This window comes from Fukomys damarensis, unplaced genomic scaffold, assembly GCF_012274545.1.
Source record: "Fukomys damarensis isolate Sample0158 unplaced genomic scaffold, DMR_v1.0_HiC HiC_scaffold_114, whole genome shotgun sequence".
Lineage (NCBI taxonomy): Eukaryota > Metazoa > Chordata > Mammalia > Rodentia > Bathyergidae > Fukomys > Fukomys damarensis.
In genome coordinates this window covers 76,673-100,326 of record NW_022901026.1, presented here as the reverse complement: position 1 = coordinate 100,326, position 23,654 = coordinate 76,673, and the positions used below count along the sequence as shown (strand labels likewise).

Below are 23,654 nucleotides of genomic sequence, written 5' to 3'. Positions count from 1 at the left end.
ACATTACATTCTAGTGAATGCAGGTCAGCATCTTGCTGCTCTTGCCCAAGGTCATTATTGTAGTGCCATCAAATCCAGGGCCAACAATAAAATGTTGGGATCCTTAATACCAGGGAGAAGTCAATAGGTAAAGATATGATGCAAGTTTGCTGAGAAATAATGCAAGCAGGGCAGGAGCTTCACAAATAGTGAAATCAGCTGCCTTACTGTTCCTGTACTGCTTTAACCCATCTTGGTATCTCATCTGAGAATGCCTGTGTTGGATCTGCTAGGAACTCAGCACTTCTGAGAATGCTTTGGGTACATCTGACACTCTTGTTGCTCAGTGAGGCTGTCAGTCCTTCTAAGCAGGCTCAATGAGATGCCACCTCCGGGCTGTGCTGGTCTAGGTCACCTGAGGTAGAAGTCATCCTTGGTTGTTCCATCATATCAGGCACCTCCAGTGGCCACTCTGCACTGACTCATTTTTATCTGGTAACACTACAGCCCCTCAAAGATGGGTTGGGACGGTGTAGGGGGTGCTCCCCAATATCCTTCATGGCCTCCCAAAAGAGAGAGGGGAAGGGTTGGTGGGAAAAAAGAATCACAGGATGAAGGGATATTTAAGAAAAGATGTTCACCTAGAAACAAAGAAGCAAGTACCACTAGAGAATTCTGGGAAGAGAACTGAAGGTGTGAGAGAGGCAAGTGTCACCATCTTCAGGTAGAAATGGCATCTTTTCTGGTTGGTGCAGAAATCATGTCAGCCCTGGTCCTTGTTCCTCCTTGCACAGATTTGTTGCCTGTTCTCTCTGCCTTGAACCATCTTCTTGCCCAGTCCTCTTCATCTGAGTAAACATTTGCTCATTACAGGTCTCAGTGAGTGGGCAGCCACACTTCTCCCTGGGTGCCTGCTCTGCCTGCCTGGACCCCCCTGCCCCACCACCACATCCAGTACCTCTGGTCTGGAATGGCCTATTTATTTGTGTACTGTCTACCTGGTCTCCAAATTCCATGACCACGGGGATATCATTACATCACTGGTGCCTGTCCCAGAGCAAGAACAGTGGAAAATATTGGTTTACTGAATTAATTTTTTTATGAAGTTTTGGAACAGACACCATACTTTTAAAACAAAAATACTTTGAACTTTACCCCCTCAATGGGGTCTCCCTATAAGTACACTGAAAATAAATTTTTTCCTATTTAGATATCTATAAACATGTTGGAGGGGCAAGGAGGAAATAAATGATCTTACTTCCAATTGGTATCTGTTTTAAACTAACTATTCCACCTGTTTATCTAATCTGTAAACAAACATAGTAGGCAGCTACCATTTTGGGCCTATGAGCATCCATACCTATTTCTCCTTTAACGTAGGAAGAGCACTCCAGTTTTATTTTGGGACCCCCTACATTTTCTGCTTCTATTTTTCAGGGAAGCAGCCCCCAGCCCCAAGTTTAGGTATGGATAAGTGACTTGGGCTTGACAGTCACTGTATTCCAACTGCTTAACACCTGATTAGTTCTGGATGTGCACACGACCCAAACTGACCTACTGAGAGAGCCCTGAAACTTCTGCTTGAATTACTGGGGCCAGAAGACCTGGATGCTGAGCTGGTGTATGTTGGGAGCTACAATGTAAGGGGAAAATGAAAGGTAGCTAGAAAGTGAAGCCAAAAAAAGGAAGAAAAAAGACAGAGCTCTCAAGACAGATATCCTTCAATCCTGGCACCCAGCCATAATTTTTTCTGGAATATTCTGTCACATAAGCCAATAAAGTACCTTTTCCAGAAGTCAGTTTGAGAGTGTCTGTTGCTTGCAACTGAACAAATCTTAACTAACACAGAAAGCAGAACAAAGCATGTGACCTTTTTCCTTTGTTTTATTTTCTACCAAATCAATACATCATTTGCAACATTTCTAATATAGATCAGAACACTGTAATGTGCTGTTACATTACTATATAATTTTTTAGCATATGAACTAAAAAGAGGCACATGATCATGTGGCCCTGTGGTCTCAAGCAGGACTGGGTTCTAAGGTTTGTGAGCCACAAAGTAGCCTGTTTTGAGTTTTCTGTCTTAACTTCCTTTTCCATCCCAGCACCTGTCACCACACTTCAGCACTGCTTCCAGGGGAAAGAGCCACATCATGGGCTGCAGGCCTTGCAGGTACACCTTGGTGCTACTTTGAGCTTGGCCACCAGTCTTCACATGGTCGCCACCTCTCCTGATCTCAGCCAAGAGTGGCCTGCTGCCAGCAGAGCTGCAAACAATGACCCGGGCTGCTTCTGCAGGATCTGGGGCCTGTCAAACTCCACGACCTGGAGAAAGGAGGGGAGGAGACCAGGACAGGTGAGCTCAATCTGGGAGGATCTGCAGGCCTCCTGTGCCAAGAGCCTTAGTATCCACCCATCTTCCAACCATCCCCAAGACACAGGCAATTTTCACCTTCCCATGGCTCATCACCAGGATTCGGTCACAGTTTTGAACAGTGGTGATGCGGTGGGCAATGACCAGCACTGTGCAGCCCTGGAAAGCCTCTCGGATTGTGCGCTGAGTCAAGGTATCGGTCTCCAGGTCAATGGAGGCTGTGGCTTCATCAATAAGGGTGATCTGGGGGAAAGAAAACAGGTGAAAGCAGGCTGCTTGGGCTACCAAGACCTGGATCTTGGTCTTGGTTCTACCATTCATGCACCAGGCCTGTGTTTCCCAGCTGGAAAAGGGGATAACTGAGCTGAGTTCAAAACCTACTTTGCACTAGAATTGTCCAAGGCATTACCAACAGATGCAAAGTTTCAAACAAGAGCTAACTATACTTTAGTGACCAGAAGACCCTGGAAATGAAAATGGCTCAGGGCTGGGACAAACCCAGGGCCTCATTTACTAGACAAACACTCAACCCCTGAGATCCATCCCCAACCCTACCCCTAGGGACAATTTCTTGTGCTATTAATTACCTTTCCATCTGCCTGAATTCAACTAGAACAAACATCCCGAAAATGGGCTGGTGTGCACCTAGTAGGTACATGAGATGCCTATCGCCATATACAGATAGTCTCATTAGTCCAATGTATCTGTACCTATTTAACAATACACAATAAAAATTATAGCACAGAAAGCATGATGTGCAAATATAGCCCTTTTCCCATGAAAGAAGGAACTAAGAAGTTAAGAAAGGGCTACTGACAGGTTGTAAGTTCTGCTGTTTGTGCCCTACAAAGAGGAGACAAATCCTACCTCTTTAGAAACCTTCTTCCCCACTGCAGGCCCTATGGAGCTCTTCCCCCTCAGGTCTAACAGTGTAAACAAACAGATTTTTCAATTACCGTGAATTGAGATGGCGTATGTGGTGTGCACTTGAGTACATGTGTGGAGTATGCAGGTGGTGTAGGCACATGTGTGTAAGTGTGTGTGTATGTGTGTGTGTATGTCTACACATGTGGTGCCCCTTGTGTGAGAGCAGTTTGATCCTGGCCACTCCAGTTACTGAAATTATGGTGAAATACCTGGAAAACTTGAAGGAGTGATGAAAAACACTTTTATATCAGACATTTTATGTGCAACAAGAGCTGGGGGCATAGTTATGCTTTGCATGTGTGAGACCCTGGGTTACAGCCTCAGCACACAAAAACAAAAAAATAAATCAATAAAAACCATGCAGCTGTCCTCTGAGTCCTAATTCTACTTTTTGGAAAAAGTGATGACTTGCATCCAAGTTTTAAGAAGGGTGTTCAATAGGCATTTTTTAAATCAGCTGGTTTCAAATCTTGCCTTCTTCTAGGAAAAAGGATCCTAATCTGGTTCCTGTCACCACCATTTCAGCTTAGTCGTAGGATTCAGAGTAACAAGAGTCCAGGCTGTGAACCCTCCCTCACCCAGCATGCCTCGTCCACACCCCACTTGCTCTGGAATGGCCCAGTGGCACAGGGGAGCCTTCTGGGAGCCTTGGCAAGAAGATACAGTATGGTGTCCCTGCCCTGTGAGTGCGGGGAGAGAGTCAGCATGGTTTACCATGCTGCACGGCACCAGTGATTAGTGACGGCCGCTCGGTAATGGCCTCTCACCTTGGAGTTGCAAAGAAGGGCTCGAGCAATGCACAGCAGCTGCCTCTCCCTGACAGAGAAATTGCCACTGCTCTCCTTCACTTCTGCATGCAGCCTCCCAGGGACCTTGGAGATCTGTGCCATGGGGAAGAAGAGACAACATGCAGGCCACTGTGGGGGACCTCAGGGAGCCACAGTACTTTCCTGTTGCATTTTGTGACAGTTCACCCTCCCCGCTCCCGCCTCCTGCCATTCCTTAACTGCAAAGGGGGCTTGCTCTCACCTTGGGGCCTTTGTACTTGTGAGTTCTGGTGCCTGATTCTAGCAAAGATCTTTCCACTTGTCCGCCTTCATGTATGGTTTCAGCTCAACTACCACATTCTTAAAGAAGCCTTTCCTGGCCAGGCATAGTGGTACATGCCTGGAATCTCAGCACTCTGAGAAGCTGAGGCAGGAGGATTACAAATTAAAGCTCAGCCTGAGCAACTTACCAGTTTAGCAAGAAGGTCTCAAAACTTTTTTAAAAGGCTGGGGATGTAGCCCAATGCAAAGGCCCTGGGTTTGATCCCTAGTATTTGGGGGAAAGAGAGGGACAAGAAGAGGAGGGAAGAAGAAGAGAAAGAAGCCTTGCCTGGTCACCTTATCAGAGGAGCTGTTTCCCCTGTGCAACTGCTTTTGCCTCATAGTTACCTTTGCAGCATCTCCTACTCTCTTCAAGTGTCTCCATCCATTTTTTGTCTGTCTCCCATTGAATGTAAGCCCCAGGAGGTCAAAGATCTTTGCTTCACACAGCCCCAGATCTTAGAACAGGGCCTGACACCCTGTTGGTACCTGGCCTTAGCCTTCATTAGCAATTCCAAATCATCTCTTGAGATTATTTAATCCATTATCAAAGCAACAGCATCTGGGACACCATGTGAGGGGAGCCCCAGAAAGCTGCTTTCCCTGTGAAGATGCCAGCTGAGAGCAAGGAGCAGACCTTGGAGCTACTCACAGTCTTGGTTAGGGAAGTCCTTTCCAAGACATCCCAGATCTGCTGGTCTGTGTAAGAGTCAGAGGGATCTAGGTTGAACCTGCCACAGGAAAGGAAGGCTTAACAACCTGTGAACACTCATTTTATATACAGTAAATGGCCAAAAATGGTTACAATGGGATTCCTGGGTTTAAGAAACTCAGCAAACTGCCACATTGCTTCTGCAGGTAGCAGACTCCACATTTTGTTTGGGAACCACCTCATCTCCAACCCTCAAGTCAGTATAGGGGCCCCTATGCTCTAGGTGGGCTCCACAGCCCACTCTAAGAGTGTAGCACATGATCTGGGTATGACCTAATCAGCACATGGGAATCCCCAGACACAGTGATTATGAGGTGTGATCAGAAATATAATGAACGTTTAAGTCTTCTAAACTATTACGGTAAGAAACACCTTGTCATTCACCCCTCTCAAAATCTTCTCCCTCACTTCAAACACACTCATTATCCCATTGTTCTTGCCCTTCTGAAAGTTCTTGTTTGTTTGTTGTTTGTTTTGTACTAGGGATCAAATTCCTGTCCTTGTGCTTGTGAGGCAGGTGCCAGAACCACTGGACTAGATCCCCGGCACTCTTTTTGTGAGTGTCTTTAATTGTGTTATCCTGGCTGCCTCAATGGCCTGAATCCATTTTAAATGTTTTCATGGTCATTTTGACACTGGTAGAGACCCAGAAGTCACATGGTGTCAGATTTGGTGAATAAGGTGGATGAGGACACAGTGTAATATTTTTATTCTACATAAATTGCTGAAAATATTTTGAATCAATTCAGAACATGGAAGCTGGGTGTGGTGGCACACGCCTGTAATTCTAGCACTCGGGAGGCTGAGGCAGGAGGATTGCTGTGAGTTCAAGACCAACCTGGGCTACATAGTGAGTTCCAGCTCAGTCTCAATCACATAGTGAGACCCTATCTCAAAAAACCAAAAAACAAACAAAGAAACAATTCAGAACACAGAGGCTGCCATGACAGCACAAAGACACTCGTGAAAGAGGACTTCTAGAACTGCTTCAGAAAGCAGCAAGAACCATAGGATAAGTGTGCTTGAAGTGAGGGAGAGGATTTTGAGCAGGATTAATGTTAAGGTGTCTTCAACTATCATAATTTCTTATTTAAATACACACACACATATATATATGTACACACACACACATATATGGTGATAAATAAGGTGATAAATCAAAGCTTTACCACAACTGTGAGGAAAGATACATGGTCATTTCTGCTGGACTGAACAGGAGAGATTACAACCATCCTGCCACAGAACTGGGACCCTTGGAGCCCCCTAGGGGCCCACATGTAGCATTTGAAAATAAAGCAAAGGCAGAGCTAGGGAAAACCTAAGTCCTTGAATCCAGCCTTGACCTTTCCAGTATAATGAGGCTACAGAGGTCTCTTCCTTAAACCATTTGGTTCTTGCTATATGGCAGAATATACATAACATAGTAGTTATCATTTTAACTGGCCTCAAACTTGCCTAATGGTACCGGAGAACAAGACTGGGTCTTGAGGGATGACTGACAGTTTGGACCGCAGGTCCTCCAGCCCAATGCTGCAGATGTCCACCCCATCGATGAGAATGCGGCCTGCTGCAGGCTCCACCAGGCGGAAAAGAGCCACACCCAAGGAGCACTTTCCTGTTGGGCAAGAAATACATGGAGCCTCAGTTTCCTGAACCTACACCAAAGAAAGCACAGGTCACTTCTGGCCTTTGCACCTGACCTCCTCCCTTCTTTGGTTCCATCTGGAGCCATGAGCCAGGGGCTCCTCTACCCCATGTCCAAAGCCATGAGCAACTTTCTGACAGCCTAGACCAGTGGTCGCCAATGGAACCCCTGTACCACAGCCAGGAACACACATGCTTATTCCACGCATACAGTGCTACAGTTACTTTTTAATCCTTTGTCACCATTTGAAAAAGCCCAAAGATTCTATATACAGAAATGCAAATTGCATGCTTCTCTTGAGACTCAGTAGAACTGGCCCATGTTCCCCAAGCAGTAAGTTGCTGGATCTGAGTGTAGCTAAGCTTTAGGTGGACCGGTCCACTTCTTACTCCAGATCCCCTCGGTATTCCAGACCCCTCTGTGTCCCAGCCCATGCATTTCATTCCTTACATCACAACCCAGGCCCTTTTCACTCATCAACATCAAAGGCATTTGCACTTTCAACCCCTTTCAGAGGTAAGGCCTGTGAAGACAGAAGCCGTGTCTTGTTCCCTTTTTCAGTTCCCAGGCACACAGTAGGTCCTCAGTAAATACCTACTGTGTGAGTGCTGTCAGTTGGACCACTGTCTGAAGGCTGGCTTCTCTATGCCAGGCCCAGCTCTCTCAGACCAACTGCAAGTGGAAAGAAGAAGCATAGAAGATGAAAGGAGAAAGAGCAAGAAGCTCATCACCTCACGGTGGTGACAGTTGCGTTGCTGGAGTGCTAAGGAGGCAGAGACCCAGGGTGTCACCCAGGGTGCTGCCTGGGCAAGTCAGCTCTGTGATGTCTAGGGCTAGAGATGAGGCACCCAGAAACCAAGTCTGAACAGTGTCTCTGAATTCAAAGGCAGAGGAGAAACATCTGGACCAGATCTCCCAAGAGTGGCAGGAGCAGAAGGGAAAAGAGAAATCAAGAAGGAGGAAGGAAGAGGGAGAGGAAGGCGACTGATGAAAAAGGACCAGGCAGGGATTACGGAAAGGAAGGGAGGGATGGTGGGAGGACCTGATGCTGATTATTTCCTCCATGGCCACCACTGCAACCTTAATTATCATTTGTATCCCTCCACTGGATCCCCCCAGAGGAGGAACCTGGGATTTTAGTTACCCATGTCCACTTAGTGCAGGGGCCAGTACACAGTGAAGGACAAGGGAATACTTTGGGTGACCTGGCAAGTGGAAGTTCCCAAAAGGTCTGGCACCCAAAGGCCCCAAAAAGGGAGATGATCTGCCCAAGGACTAAGCTCACCAGAGCCCGTCCTTCCCACGATGCCCGCCACTTCTTGGCCAGGGATGGTCAGGTTGATTCCATTGAGGACAATAGGAGTGTTGTCTCTGTACTTCATCTGATAATCCTGGAATGTGATTTCCCCATGCTGTGGCCATGCAGAGGGACAACTTGCACCTTCCACACGTAAAGGGGCCTCAGAAATACACATCTTATTTTTGAAGGAAGAAGTAAATAGTTATCAACCTCTGCCTGTCCCCTGAAAACCTTCCCTTCCATACCAGTCTGCCCAGCACCACAGTCAAGCCATGACCATGCTGAGTGACCCGAGGCACACCCTGGGAGGAGCGAACATCCCTCCACCCCACACTCACCCATATGCACCTGAAATGTGCATGGTTTTGTTCCAGGAGAGTGAAAATCCCATATAAGTAGCCCCTCCTTGTTAGTCATACAGCACCTTTTCCAACTTACTGTGAGGCTCTGAAGAACTGAAAGTCAGAACCACAGTGACACTGGTAGCAGAAATCATTAACCACTGCTATTTAGAGCTCAGAGACCTTGGGTATATTTCCTCCCTCTCCATCCTCGCCCTAGGGCATGGGCCTTTGAGATGCATTTCACAGGTAAGGAAACAGGCTCCAACAAGTTAAATGATGGGTTTGTGATCACAGCCATGGGTCTCCACTGCTGGTGCAATGTTACAGCAGAAACCCTGGAGTTAGGGCAGAGCCCTGTGATTCACAAATCCTATGGAACCCTAGGCCCAGAGATTTGGCTCCCCAGGTCTCGCCAGCCCCAGGCTGTGTGATACAATTAAACAGGACACTCAGCCCAGCCAAGACTCAGTTACATCTGGATAATTCAATCAATAATTCAATCGATGTCACACAATTATCCTCGTCTAGATGATTCAATCTTGCAAAGTTGTTCTATAATTTCATGATGCAATCTATATGTTAGGGAATTGCTCATGTTAAAGTATGCTGTGACGCCGCCTCACAGGCTGCATTCTCCTGGTACATCTTGGCTCCTAAAATGACCTCATGCCCTTATCTCTGGTTTCCCTCCCCTCCAAGGCCACAGTGGTCCAGGAAAGTTGAAACCTGTGTCTGCAGGACTGGGCCCATAAAAGCAATCTGGCCTGTGATAGGTTAAAAGTAGCTCACTCCTCATAAATAAGCAATAGCCCACCCCAAAACTGATAAAAGGACCTTCCTTTCTTTGTTCTTCTCTCTTGTTCTGCTTCTTCTTCCTCTCTCTCTCTCTCTCTCTCTCTCTACCTTCCTGCCTCCTGCTCGCCTACCTACAATAAAGATCTCCTGCCAGCCCTCTCGGTGCATGAGTGGCCTAATTGGGAAGGGGCACCCGAAAGGGCATGCAAACCCCCCTTCACTATATAAAGGGCTCAGCCCAGTGCTTGACCCATAGAAGGGTCTCCTCTGTCACCACAGACAGCATAGTAATCAGCCTTGGCTATGCATCAAGCATCATGCCAAGAAACTTACAACTTTATCATTTCATCTCTATAATAACCCAATGAAGGACACATTGTTATTGACTCCATTTCAGAGAAAGAAGAGAAATTCAGCAAGTTGTGCAAGGTCCCACTGTGGATTCCAAGTGACAAAAGGTGGACTTGAACCAAAGCAATCTGTGCTCTTAACTACTATGACATCCATAGAAGCAATAGCACCGTGTGTCTTAGTTACTTTTCTCTTGTTGCTGAGACAAAATAGCTGACACCCTGAGTTAAAGGGGAAAGGGTTTGTTTAGCTCACAGTTTGTAGAGGTTTCAGTCCATAATCAGCTGCCTCCAAGGCAGAGTGGCACATAGCAGAGGGGCATCATAGAGGAGAGACGGTTCATGGCATCCACGTGGTAGCAAAAGCAACAAGGGTCAGACCTTAACAGCATCTTTCTACCCCTTTTGTTCTATCCAGACAACTGGAATTAGGGCAGTGCCAAGCCAAGCAGGGTACTGGTTTAGTAATCATATGCCTTTAGTCCTAACCTAACACACTCCAGATTCAGCCACTTTTGAAACAGCCCTATGACTGTATGAGGTTTGTGGGGGGCAGGATCTAGATACAAACCATAATACTGTGTTCCCCCAAAAAATAATTTTTCCCACTCTGTGGGTTATCACTTCATTCTGTTGGTGGTTTCTTTTGCTGTGCAAAAGCTTTTTAATAAGATGAGATCTTAGTTACTAATTCTTTGTAAAATGCCCTATGAAATTGGGATTTGTTTATGAAGTCTTGGCATACACCTGTGCCTTCAAGGGTTCTGCCTATTCTATCTTCTGTTTTAATATTTAGATCTTTGATAACACTTTTATTTCAGTTTAACGCATGGTGAGACATATGGGTCTAGGTTCACTTTTTAGCACATGGCTAGCCACTTTTCTCTGTACCATTTATTTAAGAAGCTATCTTTCTTCAAGTGAAGTTATTTGGCCCCTTTGTCAAAGATAAAGTAGCTGAGTGTGTTTAGAGTTATTATTGCATCTCCTATTCCATTCCATTGATCCTCAGGTCTGTTTTTTGTTAATTGTTTTTTGCCAGTACCATGCTGTTTCTAACATGATAGCGTTATAGTATAATTTCAAGTCAGAGATTATAATGCCCCTGCCTTGCCTTTGTTATTTGCTTTTGCTATTCCAGGTCTTTTCTGGTTTTGTATGAATTTTAGGGCTGCTTTCTCTAGTTCCATAAGGTATGCTATTGGTACTTTGATCAGAATTGCATTAAATCTGTATAACAGTTTTGGAAGTATGCCCATTTTCACTATATCAGTTCTGCATATCCAAGAACAAGGAATATCTTTCCATTTTCTGATATCCACTTCCCAACTCCTTTTTCAGAATACTGTAGTTATTACTGCACAAGTCTTTCATTTCTTTTATTAGTTTGATTCCTAAGTAGTTCCTTTTTTTTGCCCTATTGTGAAAGGAGTTGTTTCCCTAAATTCCTTCTTCATGAGTTTGCTATTTGTGTACAGAAATGCTATTGATTTTTGAGTATTGACTTTGTATCCAGCCATGCTACTGAAGTTGGTTACTAAATCTGGAACTCTTTTAGTGGAGTTTTGGGAATCGTCTATGTAGAGTTTCATGCCATCTGCAAATAATGATAATTTCATTCTTTCCTTTCCTATCATTAGTCCTTTCTCTGACTGAAGTTTAGAGAACTATATTGAACAGGAGTGATGATAATGGACATCCTTGTCTTGTTCCTGATTTTAGAGTGAAAGCTTTCAATTTTTGTCCATTTAGCATGAGGTTGGCTGCTGGTTTGTCATAGATGGCTTTTATCAGACTGAGATAAGGACCATCTATTCCTATTCTCTGTAGGATTTCTATCATGGATGGGTGTTGGACTTGGTAAATGCTTTTTCTGCATCTATTGAGATGATCACGTGGTTTTTGTTCTTGGTTCTGTTGATGTGGTGTATTACATTTGTTGAGTTGTGTCTGTTGAACCTTCCCTGCATCACTGAATCCTACTTGGTCAGGTGTATAATCTTCTTCATGATTTGCCATAGGTATTATTTTGCATCTATGTTCATTAAGAAAATTAACCTGTAGTTCTCCATTTTGGTTGGGTCCTTCTGTAGTTTTGATATCAGGGAAATGCTTGCTTCCAGGAACGAGTTTGGGAGTACTGCTTCCCTTTCAATTTCATTTAAGAGTTTGAGGAGTAGTGGCATTAGATCTTCTCTAAAGTTCTTGTAGAATTTAACAGTGAACCTATCAAGAGCTGGGCTTTTCTTTGTTGGTAATTTTGTTTCCCCTCCATTTCATTGACTGATATTGGGTTATTTAGAATTTTTATATCTTCTTGATTCAGCTTTGATAATTCACATGTAGCTAGGAATTGTCCATTTCTTCTGAATTTTCCATCTTATTAGAGTACAGGTTCTAGTACTAGGTACTGATGATCTTCTGGATTTCTGCAAGTTTATATTCTGATCTTGCCCTTTTCATTCTTAATGGCATGGACTCAATATTTTCTTTCTTTTTATTGATAAGGTTGGCTAAGGGTTTGTCAATTTTCTTTAATCTTTCAAAGAATCAACTCTCATTGATTCTTTTTATTGTTTTCTTAGTCTCAAGTGCATTAATTTCTGTTCTGATCATTATAATCTCTCTTGTACAGGCTTTGGGTTTAACTTGCTGTTCTTTTTCTAGAAGCTTGAGGTTCAACATTAGGTTATTTGTATTCACTTCATTTTTCTGATGTGGGAATTCACCACTATAAATTTTCCCGTAGGACTGCTTTCATTGCATCCCATGAGTTGCAGACCTCTCTGGGAAATAATCAGCCCTGAAAGCTAGAAAGCAAATATGCCCACCCCAATCAGCCTATCCTTGCCTTACCTAACATCACTATTCTCTTGCTCAGTGACTACTCTGCAAGGCAGGTAAGGCAAGGATAGGATGACTGGGGCTGGAGTATTTTATCTCTGGTTTTCAAAGCTAATTATTTTCCAAGTCTTACTTTGGGGGAAATACAGTTTATTGCTGCTATGGATGGCACAGGGGTTAAGAGCATAGATTACTTGGTTCAAGTGTGGACTTGAACCACTTTTGCCACTTGAATCAGCTGTGTAACCTTGGGCAACTTGCTCAAATGCTGTTCCCTTTCTCTGGGATGGGAAAGTGGTTACTCAGTGGTTACTACCAGGGTCACAGAGTCACCACCCACCTCAGAGAGCTCCCACTTCAGACCCTGCCCAGAGCCTTGCCTTTTTGTACTGCAGCATCCTCTCCGCAGCTGTGAAGTACCCCTCTGTCTCCGAGCCAAGCCGAGCCGTGGCCTGGAACATGGATGCCAGCTGGAGGGAAGGAGAAGGCTCAGAGCTCAAGAGGCTGCTGGGGGTGGACACGGGTCCTAGTATTCCCCAAACCACAGGCTGTCATCACCCACGAGCAGCTCTTCAAAGTGGAACGATTTCCCCATCAAACCAATCATGCTAATTCCACTTCTCTTTCCAGTGACTGGTTTAGCAGTAGGTCTGTGACACTACTGAGGATGATGAAGCATGAAGCAGAGTAAGCTGGTAGTGTCCTGGGACACTGTTTCTTGTTCTTTAAAAGGGACACATGGAAGAAAGTAGTGTCCTCTCCAGCCTTCAGCTGTCATTGTGTGAGACGACTGCTGGGTTGCAGCAGCCATTTCGTGACTCAGTATACAGCCCTGGAGACAAAGTCAGGCTATGGAAGGCAGAACAGAAGGAGAAAATGATCACAACTTTATGCTAGTCCACGCAATTAACCAACAGAAGATAGTCCTACCCCAGCCTTTAACCTTCACCAGAAAGTGAGTTTCCAGATGGTTGGGGCCATTATGACTTGGTTCTTTTTCTGGCCACCAGAAGCACCCCTGGCATTTACTGAGAAATCTCTTAGGGTTGCAAAGCCACATGGAGTGTGGTATGGACCCAGTCCCTTCGGAAGGCATGCAGAGGTTAGTGAGGCACTGGCTTGGCTGGAACAGAAGTGCATGTAGGCTACATGGGTTCATGTTTGCTCTGTGAGACAGGAATAACAATGGACACCATTTCTGGAACATTTAGTCTGAGCCAGCCACTACTCCAGATGTTTTGCCTGAATCTGTACTATTGTGTACATGTTTCCTCACAAGCTGTGGTTTATTATCATCCTTTTACAGGTGAAGAATGCCAGACATACAGAGGCTAACAAACTTACCCAAGGCCACTCGCCAATGATTCAAAACTCTGGACATCCCAAGCCACCCAATCTTACCCACTTTGCTTCTGCAAAACAGGAAATATCAAATGGAAGGAGAATATCAAACAGAAGAAGCTGTATGTATACTGGATTGTAGTTCCAGGGCACCCCGTCCTCTAACTGCCCCTCTGGACTTGTGTGGCCTTTCCTGCAGTTGGCTCCAGGTCCTCAGCATGGCCCCATGGCTGAGGAGTGATTTCGTGTGTGCAAAGGGCTCCCCTCACTTGGTGCTGAGCCCCTGAGCTCAGGCCTCCTAGTCTGACTCCTGCAGCTCTCTAGAGGGACTCCAGGGTCACGGTGCTCAGCAGTCACCTCATAGACCACCAGCCGAGCTTAGCTCCCAACAAACACAGCCCTACAGTAGTATCTGGGTATGAACACTGCACAACTGTCTGCATGAAAGGTGTGCTGCACACACCAGCGTGTACATACACCCAGAACATGTGCCGATACATACACACAAATGCTGCAGGGCTCACCGGGAAGGTTTGGAGCCCCTTGCACACCCAAAATCACCCCTGAGCACTGGTGACAAAGCTCAGCAAAACAAACACAGGATCCCAAGCCAACTGGAGAAAAGGCTGCAGAGCCCCGAAGGAGCAGTTAATAGATAACCCCAGGGGAGGGGAGCCCTGGACCTGCATAGCCAGTCCCCTGAGGTGGTGTGAGGCAGCCTATGGCCTCCCAGCCCCACTGTGGGGCTCTGTGGGCCATGAACCCTGGCCAGCCCCCCCTTCTCTGTGCACCCTAACACCAGTGCTGGGCGCATGGAGATCTCAGGCCACCAGGCAGCGGTCATTGCCTCAGAATCTCCTAGAGAACCTGTTTTTAAAACTGCTCAAGACCCCAGCCCAGGATGTGACTTCTGAGTGTAGCCCCTGCCGACCCCACCAGACCAGACTGGCTGACACTTTCCAGGCTGACCCAGCAGTTGGCTTCACACCCCATGAGATGCCCTGTTTTCTAACCCCTGCCAGGTGCCAGTCAGCCAGGGTGCAAGTGGGAAGTTCAGAGACATTGACCAGGCAACCCAGAGGCATGGCTCTCATCCTGTCTCTGTGAACTCTGCCTGTTGGCACAACTCCTTCCCTTGTCTGTGCCTCAGTTTCTCCATGGGCCTATCAGATGTGTAGGGCTCTGTGGCTATGGGCTCCCTTCACTTGTGGCCATCTATGGTTCTATTAGATGCAGAGGTTAAACATAGACTTCCCCGCTCAGAAGTGCTCACAAGAAAACAGAGTAGGTTGGTTCAGAGCTCAGATCACACAAGGCCAACCCCAAGCTATGGCAGAGCCCCCTGACCCTGAATGTGACCAGGGCCACAGGGCTGAGAGTTGACAGCCCTTAGAGCACCACTGCCTATGAGCCCTCCTCACCTGCAGCACGAGGCTGATCACCATGGCTCTGTAGGAATAGGAAGCCGAGGAAATGCCAAACGCTACAAACAAGGCCACGGCCAAGGTTATCAGGTTGGTCATAATCTCCATCCTCAGCACCACCCACCTCGTGGAAGACAGGAACATCAGCAGGTAGGTGTTCTGTGTATCTACCAGCCTTTTAAACCTAGGAAGGAAAGCCCACACTGAGAACCATGCATCTGTCCACCTCAGAGCTTCCACAGGTGGGCAGTGGTCACTTTCTCCAGCCTCCAGCTCTCCACTTCCACCAACAGAACCTGAATTTTCTTCAGGGGAAGAAAAATCTCCTCCTCCTCCACCCCCTGTCAATGAGGGCTGGAGTTGATTGAATTGAGGAGTGGGTCTGCAGGTGTACAGCCCTTGACATACACCTTCCTTAGCCTCTGTGACTGTTTCAGGGACAGGTGGGCTCCCTAACTGAACCTTTGACAGACAGTGAATGCCAGGATTTATCCGTGAGTGCAGGGAAGACCCTTGCAGTGGGGTCAGGGGACTCTGAACTGCCATTCTGGGTCGGGGGTGGGGGGGGCTTGCAGCTACCAGGGGCCTCCTAGACATGAAAATGGACCTTCCCATCTTTCCCCTAAGGACAGCGCCCAGACAGGGCCCAGTGAAGTGAGTCCCTTCTCTACTTTCTTCATTTATCTGACCTAATGGGAACCCCACACCCTTTCTTCCAGCCTTCTACAATGAAATTTTCATAAGTACAAAGAAATTAAAATGTTCGTTTAATGACATCCATTCCCCTCTAACTTAGCAATTGTTAATATTTTGTGATTTTTAAAAGTCTGTTCTTGGGCTAGGGATTTAGCTCAGCAGCGCTGCTGCCTGCCTTGCAAGTGCAAGGTCCTGAGTTTGATCCCCAGTATCAAAAAATCAAACAAACAAACAAAACTCTGTTCTTTTAAAAACTGGTTTAAATTAGTTTTTCCTATTACTTCCAACCAAAAAGATCTCCCAATTCTCAGTTTTCACATGCCACCACCACAATTTTCCAAATCAACACACAACCTATCCTATTACAAATAGTATCTTTCTTTTATTTGACTTAGTATAGCCTAGAATTAATGTTAAAAGAAATTTTTGTCACTGGCTTAAAATTATCAAAATAATGAGTTTGATGTGCTAATTTTTTTTTCTAAAGTATATTCAAATAGACCTCTCATTGTTGAAATAAAAAGTGTTTGTCTGTGTACAACTAAAACCATCCTAGGCCAGGGATTTAGCTCAGTGGCTCCACCACCTGCCTCACAAGTGCAAGGACCTGAGTTCGATCCCCAGTACCCCCCCAAAAAAACATCCTAGCATTCGGTGAGTAGTCACCCACATGCAGTGGTCCTTACAAATCACTCCAACTTCTCACTGTGAAATTTGGCACAGGCCATTCCAAATTCTGCCCATCTGACCCTTCCACAACGACTGAGTCACTTGCATTTTAAGGGCTTCATCAATTAAGTACAACAGAGCCTGGCCAGGTGTGGTGGTGCACGTCTGTAATCTCAGCACTCCATAGGCTGAAGCAGGAGGGTCACCATGAGTTTGAGGCCAGCCTGGGCTACACAGTGAGTTCAAGGCCAGCCTGGACTACATAGAAGAAATCTAAATAAATAAATGAGACCCTGGCCATACAGTGGCTCTACAGATGCTCAAGCCACCTTGCTGTCCTTCAACCTTATATCCCCAGCTTGGAATTTTTGCATCCACTTCTCCCTCTGTCTGGTCCCTGACTCTCACCTCCTATGGATCTCTGGCAGAGTCCTTTCCCTTGAGTTCTTCCCTGACAACAGCTCCAATGCCACGAGAGTCTCTCTGTGCTCTCACCCTGCCGCATACCTCAGGGTGGGTACTGCATCTGCCACATCCTGCTGTGTCCCCACTGGTGCTATGCACATGGTACCTCTCAGTGTGAACTGGGTGAGCGAACCACTCCACCATCCTGTCTGCACCATCTTTGGGAACCCTGATCACAGAGGGAGAACAGCACCGTGGTTCATCGGGGCTCGGGTTATCAGAGTTCCCCCCCTTCCGTGTCTAAATCTCACCCAGCACTCAAGGCCAGCTCAGACCATCTCCTCCTCAAAGCTTCCCCTGGCCTCCCCTTTCCCTGAAGAACTCCTGGCATATTTTATTTGTTCCTTTCTTATACCACCTATCCTATTTAGTCCATGTTATTACAAACGTATCTGTCCATGTCTCGTCTCTTCCACAGACTGAGATTCTTGTAGGGAAAGATTGCGTTTGATTATTTATTTAGAAATCTCTACATTGATAGTTCATATTACACAATTAAGCCTCAACAACAATCAGGACTTTTCTGTGTTTGTTTCAACACTCAGAAAGCAAATCTATGGGTTTGACTAGTGATAGAAGTTCTGTTATTTAGAAAGTTACTGTTGCCCACTATTTCTATTAAAATTAGATATATGTTTGGATGTGAAATGAAAACTAATGCAAGGTGTTTTCACATAATAATATACCTTACAATCAAATATTATATATGTATACATTTTCATTCATACAATCATTCTTCAGTGTTGACATGGGTTTGCTCCCAAGACCCCCTGAGGGCACCAAAGCCCAAAAATAAATGCTCAAGTTTCTTCTATCAAATGCTGTAATATTTGCATAGGCACATCCTCCTCTGTACTTTAAATCGTCTCTAGATGACTTATGATGCCTAATGTGATGTAAGTACTACGTAAACAGTGGTTGTATTATATTGTTTAAAAATAATAAGGAAAAGTCCGCACATGTTCACCACAGAAGCAGTTTTTTCTACTGAATATTTCTGGTCTTTGATTAATTGAATTCAAGGATGAGGAACCCATGGCCAACAGTGCATGTAAAATAAAATAGGCCTGTAAGGTTTACCAATATTTTCCAGATCACTTTCACTTTCTATTCTTCTAAACACCATCTTACACATGAAGTTCTAGAGGGTCAAAGAAATAAATGGTCCCAACAGAGTTTTGAATCCCCTTCCTTCTCCCCACCAGCACACATCCCATTGTCCTCAGATGGCAGCAGGACTTACTGGCTGATGAAGTCCTCAGTCTTCCCATAGACACGGATGGAGCTTAGGCCCTGCAAGGAGGTGAGGATGTGGGAGAATAAAGGGGACCGGCTGTAGTTTTCCAGTCTCTTAAACACATTGATGGCTCTCTTGAACATCCTGCATGCAGATGAGGGTGAGTGAGAGACCACCCACCTGTGGGACCACCCAATCTGGGTTAGTCCTGGTCTTGCACCCAAGCTTCAAACCCTACTCATAAGCACAAAGAACCTACTCACACATAATAAATAAGGCAAGCAATGACTATAATGACTTCCATCAACAGGATGTATGGGGACAGCACGCTGGTGACCCCCAGAATGGGGGTCACCATCAAAAACAGGAGCAGGAACTCCTCAGCGACAATGGGCAACAACTGGTCCAGCTCATCCAAGTCCCCCAAAAAGCAGTTCAAGAGTCGGCCTATTGGAGTTGTGTCAAAGAAACTCATGGGGCAGCGGAAAACCTGCAGAGACAAAACCCACCAGACCATGAATGCCACTTCAGACCTCGCTTGGGAGTGCATAAAGAGATTTGTTACCTTTGGACTCTGAAAAGGAGCAAGATGAGGGCTAACAGCACACAGAGGAGGTAGCCAATAGGCTCGACAGCCCATCTGCCTACACAGCTGTGCTACCCAGCTCCTCACCTGTTGCTGACATGGAAAGCTACTTAGTCCCCTGAGTCTCAGGTCCTCATTTGTAAAGTGGAATGAGAACAGTGCTTCATACACAGAGTTGTAGTGAGGACTGCACAACTTTGCAAATATAGGGAACATTTATGAGCTGTGCAATGTACAGGGGTGAATATAACAGGACGTAAATTATATCTCAGTAAACAAGGAAAAGGCTCAGAACAGTGCCTCCTCTGGTAAGTATTCCATCCACACAGACCAGTGGTGGTGAATCTATGGCACACAGAGCCCTCTCTGTTGACAGATGAGCCAAGTCACCCAGCAGCCAAGCACTGGATAGCAATTTTTTTTTCTAAGCTAAAACTTCAGTACTAAAGTTTAATTGCACTGTCGGCACTTGCAAAAGTAAGTTTTGAGTAGTGGTTTGGCCACTTGGTCTCTAAATGGTCTGCCATCACTATATAAGCTCTCAGTATCTTCTGCAGAAGGGGCCTTCAGGATTACCAATGACAGCAGCAGCAACACCCCTGCAGTTGCACGAGCCCTAACCATGACTGCCTCCTCCTCTTGAAGGTAGCACCCCAACTGATCTCTAAATGTCAGTGCATACAGGCTCTTTGGAGATCAAAGAACATTTCAAACAGGAAGGGATCTAACATAAGCATCTAGTTCCCTGCCCATTTTTTAAAATTATGTTTATTAGTACATTTGCTGTACATAATGATTACATTCATCATGAGTCATTACATGTATATAATACATCCTAAATTTTTTAATTCCTCTTGTGCCCCCCCATCACTAATTCCCCTTACACATCCCATTCCTCAGATGGCAGCAGGACTTACTGGCTGATGAAGTCCTCAGTCTTCCCATAGACACGGATGGAGCTTAGGCCCTGCAAGGAGGTGAGGATGTGGGAGAATAAAGGGGACCGGCTGTAGTTTTCCAGTCTCTTTTACACATTGATGGCTCTCTTGAACATCCTGCATGCAGATGAGGGTGAGTGAGAAACCACCCACCTGTGGGACCATCCAATCTGGGTTAGTCCTGGTCTTGCACCCAAGCTTCAAACCCTACTCATAAGCACAAAGAACCTACTCACACATAATAAATAAGGCAAGCAATGACTATAATGACTTCCATCAACAGGATGTATGGGGACAGCACACTGGTGACCCGCAGAATGGGGGTCACCATCAAAAACAGGAGCAGGAACTCCTCAGCAACAATGGGCAACAACTGGTCCAGCTCATCCAAGTCCCCCGAAAAGCAGTTCAAGAGTCGGCCTATTGGAGTTGTGTCAAAGAAACTCATGGGGCAGCGGAAAACCTGCAGAGACAAAACCCGCCAGACCATGAATGCCACTTCAGACCTCGCTTGGGAGTGCATAAAGAGATTTGTTACCTTTGGACTCTGAAAAGGAGCAAGATGAGGGCTAACAGCACACAGAGGAGGTAGCCAATAGGCTCGACAGTCCATCTGCCTACACAGCTGTGCTACCCAGCTCCTCACCTGTTGCTGACATGGAAAGCTACTTAGTCCCCTGAGTCTCAGGTCCTCATTTGTAAAGTGGAATGAGAACAGTGCTTCATACACAGAGTTGTAGTGAGGACTGCACAACTTTGCAAATATAGGGAACATTTATGAGCTGTGCAATGTACAGGGGTGAATATAACAGGACGTAAATTATATCTCAGTAAACAAGGAAAAGGCTCAGAACAGTGCCTCCTCTGGTAAGTATTCCATCCACACAGACCAGTGGTGGTGAATCTATGGCACACAGAGCCCTCTCTGTTGACAGATGAGCCAAGTCACCCAGCAGCCAAGCACTGGATAGCAATTTTTTTTTCTAAGCTAAAACTTCAGTACTAAAGTTTAATTGCACTGTCGGCACTTGCAAAAGTAAGTTTTGAGTAGTGGTTTGGCCACTTGGTCTCTAAATGGTCTGCCATCACTATATAAGCTCTCAGTATCTTCTGCAGAAGGGGCCTTCAGGATTACCAATGACAGCAGCAGCAACACCCCTGCAGTTGCACGAGCCCTAACCATGACTGCCTCCTCCTCTTGAAGGTAGCACCCCAACTGATCTCTAAATGTCAGTGCATACAGGCTCTTTGGAGATCAAAGAACATTTCAAACAGGAAGGGATCTAACATAAGCATCTAGTTCCCTGCCCATTTTTTAAAATTATGTTTATTAGTACATTTGCTGTACATAATGATTACATTCATCATGAGTCATTACATGTATATAATACATCCTAAATTTTTTAATTCCTCTTGTGCCCCCCCATCACTAATTCCCCTTCTTATTTGCAAGGATTTATTTCCCTGTACCTATAATCTTTTATTTCACTCTTCATTTGATCTTAGCCAAAAGGCTGAGAAATGATATCTTTTATTTTACTCTTTAAATTATACAGTAACTCTCTCTAACTGCTGATCACAACTAGGACCCTCTTCAGGTGGAAGTAGCCAGAGCTGTCTTCACCCTTTGCCCCCTCACAGAAGTTAGGGGTAATTCTTCAGAGGGGGGAAATGTTGCAGATAGGTAAGTTAATTAGATATCTTGTAGGCAGTTAGACAGGGCCACCTTCAAGGAACCAACACAGCAAGGAGCCAACATGGAGGACAATCAAGACACATTCACTGAAGGCCAGAATTGTAAGAGCTGAGAAACTACTATACTTTTGTGCTTCCCTGGGGATAAATAGCAGTGATTGATATTCCAAATAGGTTTCATTCACTTGGGTGGGGGCCAAAGTCTTAACCCAGCCTTTCCAGGAAATAGCCCTGACTCCCATCCTTACTGAAAATCCTTCTATGCTTGCTATATGACTTGCTCTCCCATTTGATTCCCATTTAATCAATATTACCTGGGTGACTGTACTTGTAACCTTATTGGTTGGTCATGGTTTTACTCCACCTCATGCCCCCCTTGTAATTTTCCTTTGGGTCTTATAGTTTTGTCCCACTTTGTACCTGCCTTACCACATGACTTTGCTGTATAAAAATCTTTAAGAAGTGGGATGAGTGGGCAACCCACTTTCCAGTCCCCCTTCTCTCTTTGACAGAAGCTTTCTTTTGCTCAATAAATCTTTCCTACTCTTAAAAAAATAGAAGGATAAACTTGAGTCATTTGTAGGGAAATGGATATAAGTGCCAAATGCAATGCTGAGTGAAATAAATCAGACATGATTTATTGGTATTATTTCTCTCATTTGAATAAGGCAAAGTACAAATAAAGATCAGAATAAAAGACTGTTAAAGGAAACAGAGTTAGATCTTTTGCAAATGGGAAAGGAACCAAGAGACTCAGGGTAGGGGGAGGAGGGGATGAGAAGGGACCATAAAAAAGACTTAGGGTCCATCATGTACATGTACCAACTACCCACAATGAATGTAATTTTATATATTACAAACATGAACTAGATGATGATGATGATGATGATGATGATGATTGTGGTGGTGGTGGTGGTGATAGTGAAAAGGAATCTAGAAATAGAGAGGAATGTTGGTGGAGAGGAGAAAGAGAATCAAGATATGTTAAGTACATGTAGCTATACCCTAAGATGAATGTAAATATTATGTATTGCAAATATGCACTAGTAAAACAATTTTAACCCAAAGGCAAATTTAAAATCAATAAAGCCATAAAGGATCAGAAGAAGAAAAATATTCTAAATATGAAACACTTTCTAATAGAAAGAAATTTTAACTCACCTTAAAATTAAGATACCAAGAACTTCCAGAAAGATAGCAGAGCAGTAAGCAACAACAAATCAACCTCTCCAAGATTCAGAATCCAGACACTGGAAAATAACAACTTGGAGTAGAAAAGAAGGAAGGAGATAGATCCCTGGGATCCAGGAAGGATCCGAAGGAAAACTTGACCCCACAGGAAAAGTAAAGAGACAGACCTCAGTGTAGAAAAAGGAGAAGGCAATCTGCACTTTGTTCCCTACTCCCAGCTCTCTCATAAGAGAGGACTGAATCTATAGAGACACAGCAAGGGTGGGTGGCTCAGAGGCCTCCAGGGAGAAATGCACTTGTGGAACAGAGCAATGGATGCTGTGTGCTACAAAAGCTAGTGAATGACTTCAGTCCAAGTGACTGCTGTGTCCCCTGGAGAGAGTGCTTGGTTAGATGCCATTTTAAGGAGGCGCCAACTAAACCTAGGACTGAGAGCAGCCATGGGTTGGCTTCATTTCAGGCCCCCAGTGTAGAAGTCCCACAGTGACTGGGTGAGGGACGACTGCAGGAGATGCTTAGGGTCAAGGAGCCATGATTAGGCTGGCAAGAGACACAAAGTGTGGCAGGATGAACAACTCAGACCCAAACCCTACCATCAGAGACCAGGATCAGCTGGAACTTCTTTAGATTTGAAAGTACCAGAAATGGCACCCTGACCTAATTCTACTGTAGGCCAGATGGGATTATCCAGCTCTGATTATCTCCTTTATCTACCAGCAAGAGTAAAGTCATGCCCTGAATTGGAAACTATATATATGTATGAACCCTACCATCAGACCAGGATCAGCCTGAACTTCTTTAGATTTGAAAGTACCAGAAATGGCACTCTGACCTAATTCTACTGCAGGCCAGATGGGATTATCCAGCTCTGACTATCTCCTTTATCTACCAGCAAGAGTAAAGTGTTAGTTGTTGTTGTTGGTCTGTTCTTTCCTTCTTGTCTCCTTCACCAGTTTCCCAGAGCTTGGGTAATCTTTCTTTATCCTTCAGTCTTGCTTCTGCAAATGCTCCTGATGCCATGATGTTCTGCCTGGCCTCAGGCCCAAAGAGAAAA

At 45.2% G+C, this 23,654-nt stretch overlaps 2 protein-coding genes across 2 annotated transcripts in view; both read right to left on the bottom strand.

The window, feature by feature from the left end:
- Positions 1–1,854: 1,854 nt before the first annotated feature.
- LOC104860010 (ATP-binding cassette sub-family C member 11) lies at positions 1,855–18,848 on the bottom strand. Its single transcript, XM_033760598.1, has 10 exons — positions 18,454–18,848; positions 18,197–18,334; positions 15,121–15,307; positions 12,739–12,828; positions 8,011–8,200; positions 6,536–6,695; positions 5,021–5,099; positions 4,048–4,161; positions 2,432–2,596; positions 1,855–2,304 (listed from the first exon to the last, which is right to left on the bottom strand). Exons 1-10 carry the CDS (start codon positions 18,828–18,830, stop codon positions 2,191–2,193), a joined length of 1,614 nt encoding a protein of 537 aa, XP_033616489.1. The 5' UTR covers positions 18,831–18,848; the 3' UTR covers positions 1,855–2,190.
- A 955-nt stretch (positions 18,849–19,803) lies between these two features.
- The window catches only part of LOC117284915 (ATP-binding cassette sub-family C member 11-like), a 9,181-nt gene continuing 5,330 nt past the window's right edge, over positions 19,804–23,654 (bottom strand). The window contains exons 4-5 of the mRNA XM_033760591.1: positions 19,951–20,177; positions 19,804–19,831 (exon numbers count right to left, since the gene is read on the bottom strand). Of these exons, the coding sequence (XP_033616482.1) occupies positions 19,804–19,831; positions 19,951–20,177 (255 nt within the window). The remainder of the gene's footprint in view (positions 19,832–19,950; positions 20,178–23,654) is intronic.

What these genes read in the sequence shown, in the direction of transcription:
- LOC104860010 (XM_033760598.1), bottom strand. Translation starts at nt 18,830, where the DNA reads ATGGGCTGTCGAGCCTATTGGCTACCTCCTCTGTGTGCTGTTAGCCCT. An exon ending in GCTTGCCTTATTTATTATGT is followed by an intron (nt 18,335 to 18,453) that starts GTGAGTAGGTTC and finishes ATCTGCATGCAG; the next exon opens with GATGTTCAAGAGAGCCATCA. An exon ending in ACTGAGGACTTCATCAGCCA is followed by an intron (nt 15,308 to 18,196) that starts GTAAGTCCTGCT and finishes TTTCCTTCCTAG; the next exon opens with GTTTAAAAGGCTGGTAGATA.